The sequence below is a fragment of the Medicago sativa genome, chromosome 4 (genome assembly GCF_051527215.1).
Source record: "Medicago sativa cultivar Bolivia chromosome 4, Bolivia_mono, whole genome shotgun sequence".
In the NCBI taxonomy this organism is placed as follows: Eukaryota; Viridiplantae; Streptophyta; class Magnoliopsida; order Fabales; family Fabaceae; genus Medicago; species Medicago sativa.
This window is the reverse complement of record NC_140752.1, coordinates 18156478-18163117: the sequence shown is the minus strand read 5'-3', so window position 1 is coordinate 18163117 and position 6640 is coordinate 18156478. Positions and strand designations below refer to the sequence as shown.

Sequence of the window (6640 nt, the reverse complement as noted above, 5' to 3'; positions counted from 1 at the left end):
CTTGGAACCTCCACTCTCACTATATCAGATGTTGTAGAAAATTGAGTCTTCTTTTAGCTCTGATATGGCAATTTTGAGACTATATATTGCCATTGCAGATGATGCTACTGATGACAAAAATTTTTTTGTTATTTCCTCTTCTGCAACCATCCATTGAAAGGTAGCATCCCTTACACATTGGTCACTGAAGTGAACAGACCGAAAGAACAAGATTCTTGTAAGTATTCAAGCCGTTGGTATTAACAGCTAGTATTGGTAATTTAGTAATTTACACGTCAAAGAGCCTGAGTTTCCAAAGTTATAATACCATATTACTAGATAGCTTTACTTAATTGACTGCAACAAAGGAAGTGCTTTTCCCAGACAGTTTTGGTAAGAATCACATTAATGAATATTTCAGACTCTATTGGACCGTCCTGCTACAATGTGATATGGTATTGTTAGGCTATGCCAGCCAGGTGATAAAAAATTGTTAGTAAATCATCATTAATTAATTATGCTTGTCTGCATAAAAAAGTCAACATTATATTGATATATAACAGCGTTTTCTGTAATATCTTCATGATATCTGATGAACAAAATCACTCAACTATCAATTAAGTACACTTTGCAGAATGGAAAATATCGCTATAGAAATGCAATCAAAATAAAGTTTTCATTGATTCACCAACAAGAGTACATTAAGGCAAGGTAAAACTAATCATAAAAATAAAAAACTAAGAATTCTTTAATTAAACGGCATCTAGGCCATAAGGTTGTGAAGGTAGGATCCCGCCCCACAGTCAATCCATTCAGCTAGAAAGTCATCGTTCCGATTTTGATCAATCCATTCAGCTTGAGAGCTATCACTCCACTTAGTTTTTTTCTTCCCGTGTTTTGTTTCATCAGCCGATCTCTTCAAATGAATCCTATATTTCTGCAAACGACATTGCAATCACAATTTTAACAATAGTACTCTATAAGTTTCAATTTAAAATCACTCAAAATACATGTAGTATATTATTAATAATTTAATTAGACTCCTTCCGAAAACAAACCTGTAAATGACTAGCAACATGTCCTACACCCAAACCAGGAACATCCATAATTTTGAGAATCATTTTGGGTCTTGCTTCTGAAAGATAAGTGAGATACAAATGCACATAAGTTGAGTTGTTAAATAATACAAACAAAGCAAAGAAAAGAATTAGGAAAGAAGCATACTATCAAGGCCCAGTTGATTGACTGCCCATAGAAATCGTTGATGCAATTCTGGCGACCAAGACAAACGGGCCTTCTTTGCAAGTGTTTCTTTTGAGACATTAGAATCTTCTCTACCCCGTTTTCTATTTTCTTGATCAACCAAGCTTCCAACAATTTCATATTCTTTATTTTCAGTTAAACCTTTTCTTATAACATGTTGCCACATGGTCTTGAACTGTTTTTCAACAAAAGGCTTAGTCCAATATTCGCAAGCCCCACATTCAATAGACTTCATAATAGAACTTTCTGTGGAATCAACAGCCATCACTACAAAAGAGAAATAATAATAATGTCAGTTCACACTTCTTAAGTACATATATATGAATGAATCATGTGAAATGTGTAAAGTTGAATAAATTCTTACTGATGACAGGAATGTTGAGTTTTGGGGTAACATTTTGGACAAAGTCATAAGCATCCATGTTTGGCATATGAGCATCAATCAACATTACATCGAAACAGTCCTTTCTTTCCAACAAATTCAAGGCATCAGAAGCTGTGTTACATTTGGTAACTGAAATAAAGAAACATATAAAAATATGCATAAGAATAAAGAAATAAACAAACATAAAAATACATAAAAGTAAGAACATACATAGAAACTTCAGAATTGAATAAAGTGCAATTAACAAAGTGACTAACCTTGATAATGGAATCGATTACACATATCCTCAATAGTGTTAAGAACAGTGATGTCATGATCAATGGCGATAACCTTGCGACCAGCAGGGAATGATGGGTTGTCAACGAAAACGTCCATTACGATTTATGAAAAGAAGACTGGAAACACAAAGGAAAAACAGTTCTTGAGAGTGTGTTGTTGATCGAAGAAGCAACCAACAAACCTAAGAGTAATTGTTCAACAGGAAAGTGAGAAACACATAAAAATATGTTTATAGTATGTAGGGTTAGGGTTTTTAGGGTTTTGACTGCAATTCTTGAACAGTGAGTGAATGTGATCTCTCTAGAAAGTGACAGTGAGTGAGAGAATACATATATTTATAGGGTTTTGTTGAATGCAACGGTCATATATTAAACCGACCTTGTGGGAAGTATCCTTGTACGCGCGAGACAGCGGGAATAACAAGTAAGACATTAATTGTCTCATTGGTTCCTTAATTTCTACAGCTGTACTATGTTTAGAAATTCTTAACATTATTGGGTGTCAAATTTTTATTTACAATTCCTTTTCTTTTATTTTTTACACGTAAAATTTTTACTAATTTAATTCCATTTTATTTTTTATAAAGTCGTTAATAATTTAATTATCTAGTCTAATTGTACCTTGTATTTCTATGGTCTTGGCATTTGACTTTTTTTTTTGGTAGATAGACGAAATAGCAAAGCCATTATAAACTCACACACACAAGTGGAGGTACCGGGGTTCGAACCCTGGTCATGGCATCTGGCCTAACAATTTAGGCATTTTGCCAGTTGAGCTAGGACTTCTAGATATTGGCATTTGACTTATTGTCATGCTTTCGTTAATGAAATTGTTTTTAACGTAAATTTTTTTTTTTTTTAGGGAACTTCACGTGTCAAATTTTTATTTACATTTTATTTTATTTTATTTTTGACACATTTTTTTTTTGACACATAAACAATCTGATACTTTAATTCCATTATTATTTATAGGTTTTTTTTTTTTTTGAAACAGCACAATATTATTAGGCAAGGATAGTGCAAGGAGCACGAACCCGCGAGGAGGAAATTACTAGTTCAACCCTAATTTTATTAAATATTATAAATTTAATCCGCTAGTTTATCTATCATCAGTTATCAACTAGTTTATCTATTATCTGCTATAAGTTCATTCACTATACAATACTACAGAATGGAGTTTTCACATTCGTTGAAAAAGAGTTTTCACATCCTCCATATGTTATTCACTATATTTTATCAACGGGGTCTTAGCTATCCACAGACGGAAGTACGGAAATTAACTAGCCCAAAACAAGTAAAAGTGTAAAACAAAAATCATATAACATTACTTGACACTTGATCAGCTGACAACTCTTAACTCTGGGAGATCTAGGATCAACTGTACTCCGATACCATAATGTAACACCTCAATTTTTTACATTGTAAATGTATTTTGAAAGGTAAATATTTTTCATAAATAAGTGTAATAAAGTTTTTCTTTTGCGGAAAATATCACAATTTTTTTTTCCTATAAGAGATTTTCCAAATTAAATAATAGTTAAGTGTTCAATTTTTTTTTTTAAATCGATAATAAGTTCAAAGAATTAAAACAAATATCATATCATAAATGGGTCCCACTATGTTCCAAGACATAAAGTACGGTTAGTAATATAACTTTCAAGTGTTAATAAGTAAAAAGAACTCAAATTTTCAAGGGGAAATAAATTTGTTTTCTTGGAGTAAATATGAATTCCGATCCTTGTGAATTGATTATGGTGAGTCTCTAGCACTCAATCAAATTTGAAATCAATGTTGACCAACTTAAACCTTGTGTACGGTTACTGTAACACCCATACTAAACGTATCTAGAAAGTTTAGCACGTGCATTATTTTTAGTATTGGATACATTAAAAGTACAACATAAAAACTTCGAATGAATATTATACATCAATACACGTTCGTATAAAACGATACAAAACCTTTTTGTCTAACATAATAACAAATGCATCCTTTAAATCCATATCCATTCCTCAGCGTGTACGAACGAGCACTTGATGAGATATCCATCTGGCAACTAACTTGACGTCCGACCTGTTTATCTGAAACAAAATAGGATTGGGATGAGACATAATGTCTCAGTGAGTTCCACCTAATCCTAGGCTATAGGCAACCACGGGGGAAACCTACGGTCACCACGTGTCTATTTTTACAACCTGACGGTTGATTATACGTGTGTGGGGATTGCATACTTAGACGGTTGTGCATCCTAAGACCGTCATAAACCATCTTACCTGTTGTAGGCTTACTATTATCATATGTGTCATGGCAGTTAAGGGATCCTAGAACCGCAATCTCAAGATACGATTTACGCATCAAGACTTAACATAACATTTTCATGACACGATCCTAAACCGGACGATTTGGGAACCCTAAGATCGTCATCGGCATAACATTCTTATCTTGTTCTATTGCACGACTTGTTCTTAGCTAACATCATATCATATCATATCATACATAATCATAATCGTTCATACATTCATTATGCTAGCGTTGAACAAACATTCATTGTCTTGATTCATTTTACGGAGAGCCCCGGGGTGGAGTAGCCCCAAGTACAATCCCATACCTCCCTCAGTGACGTGCGGGTCCCTTACGGCTTAACCATTCCTCTTGGAGAACCTCTTGCATCCATCCTTGGAAGGAATACAAAAGACACGACACCTACACTCAGTGACATGCGGGTCCCTTACGGCTTGAATCGTTCTCATCATGAGAACCCCTTGAATCCATACCTTCATGGATTGCAAGAGACATGCCACCTACTTAATTCATTTTAAACTTATCTTACTCTTATACATATCAAAAAGGATAAACCTATTTATACTTACTTACTTGATCATGCACATTCTTAATCTTAGTGGAGAGATATAATTATCAAACCACGACTTAACATGCTTGCTATACACTCTTAAACATATGCGAAGAGCTTATACTTCGCGTCATTCCTTACTTAGGATTCTTGCTTAACTTCCTTGTGAAGAGATATCTAATCTCTCCCAACCTAGCATAATTAATTTCTTGCTAACTATCTAGTTCTCGATAACTATATCGAGGCTCTATGATCTTCCCCTTTCTTAAGGATTAGCTTATTACCCGATTCAAACATAAAACTCTCATTTACCATGCTTCACCATCCTTGCCAAATACTTGTTTCATCTATAAAGAAATCTCCTTTCAAAGTTTAACAATTAGGATCTTGGTTTGAGGGGTTTTAATTTTCTTAAAAAGACTGCACAAGAAAACCGCTCGCGAAACGCCGAAACGACCTGAGGCGAACAAAACAATGGGTTTCCCCACTGTGTAGCTCGCCTAGGCGAGTGGAATTGCTGGGGAGGCGAGCTCCTACTCGCCATGGCGAGTTGGAGGCGAGCAGGACCCCCTGTTCGACCTTCTAGCTCGCCTTGCGAGCAGTTTACTCGCCGTGGCGAGCTGTGACAGTCCAGCAACTTCAAATTTGATATTTTTGACTTAAAAACCTCAAACCAATCATCTCCAAGTGTCATATGACCCTTAGGATCATTAGAACCTGTAAAACAGTCATGGAACAAGTACATACAAGTATAGCAAGCATGGCAAGAAAAATTGGGCAACTAACTCATACTTTAAACCCTAAAATTCACATAGTTTTCTTTGCAAGCTTAAACACATAATCCCAAGGGTGGGAGCTATCTAAGGAACTCACCTAATCAACTCTTGAAGTATCACCAAGTTCCTAGCTCAAGCATGCCAAAAACCCTAGCTCTTGGTCTCTTTTGCTTTCTTCTCATTTTCTTGTATTCCATGACATCTTGCTCCTTGCTTAGTCATGAAGAAACCACACTTGAATCAACAATAAAACCATAGCATAACAAACCCTAGCCTCATGAAATTCTTTCTTTAAGGAGGAGTGGTAAAATCATCTCAAACCAACTTCATATTGCTTCCTTGTTCTTGTTTAAACCCTAACATGTACAAGCCCAAGCTTCCAACATCATCTTCACTCAAACCATCCAAACCCTAGTTTCTTGAATCCATTCTTGAGAGGAGAGAAAGTGAAATCAAACAAAACCCAAACTTCTTTAAGCTTAATAGATCATAAAGGAACAAAGTCTAGAAGTTTACCATGGAGGGAAGAAGATTTTGCAAGATTTGGTGGAGAGGAGAGGAAGGGCGATGGAAGAAGAAGAAAAGGAGAGAAAGAAGACTTGGTCAACTATTGGAAAGAGAAAGGGAAAAGTTTATGAAGATATTTTGTCCCAAAATCATTTAAATACTCCCTTGACGTGCAATTACCAAAATACCCTTGACTTAAGCGTGTTATATACGCCTCTGATACTTTTCCCGTGTTATGCTGACATGTCATAAAATATTTGCTAATAATCCACTTTCCATAAATTATTTCCTCTGGCACGATTAACGGGTAATATACCGATACCAACAGCGGGATATTACATTCTACCCCCCTTAAAAAAAATTTCGTCCTCGAAATTTAGAAACCACTACCAATCCTCGCAACTGTGACCTACCTTCTCTAACTTTAATTACATAAGGTCTGATTAAACTTACTTCACAGAGTTCGAAACATGCTTCCTTCATCAAAATACGTAGCTCATTCTTCTTTCTTAATCCGCGAAAACGAATACACTCTCTTCAATTTTAGTACCTTCATCAAAATCACAAAACTAACTTAGGACATCATGATTGATTCTTACCTTGT

The 6640-nt window shown here is 35.2% G+C and overlaps 1 protein-coding gene across 1 annotated transcript; it reads right to left on the bottom strand.

Moving 5' to 3' along the window:
* Window positions 1-632: 632 nt before the first annotated feature.
* Window positions 633-2554, bottom strand: LOC146926890 (two-component response regulator ARR14-like). The gene is made up of 5 exons (XM_085708110.1): window positions 1885-2554; window positions 1607-1756; window positions 1204-1509; window positions 1038-1114; window positions 633-916 (listed from the first exon to the last, which is right to left on the bottom strand). The coding sequence occupies exons 1-5, from the start codon at window positions 2000-2002 to the stop codon at window positions 743-745; spliced, it is 825 nt and encodes a 274-aa protein (XP_085564236.1). The 5' UTR covers window positions 2003-2554; the 3' UTR covers window positions 633-742.
* Window positions 2555-6640: the final 4086 nt, after the last annotated feature.

Excerpts from the sequence above, each read along its gene's own strand:
- LOC146926890 (XM_085708110.1), bottom strand. The coding sequence starts at position 2,002 with ATGGACGTTTTCGTTGACAACCCATCATTCCCTGCTGGTCGCAAGGTT. Across the intron at positions 1,115-1,203 it reads CAATCAACTGGGCCTTGATA|AAGCAAGACCCAAAATGATT; the intron begins GTATGCTTCTTT and ends CTTATCTTTCAG. Across the intron at positions 917-1,037 it reads ATGTTGCTAGTCATTTACAG|AAATATAGGATTCATTTGAA; the intron begins GTTTGTTTTCGG and ends TGTCGTTTGCAG.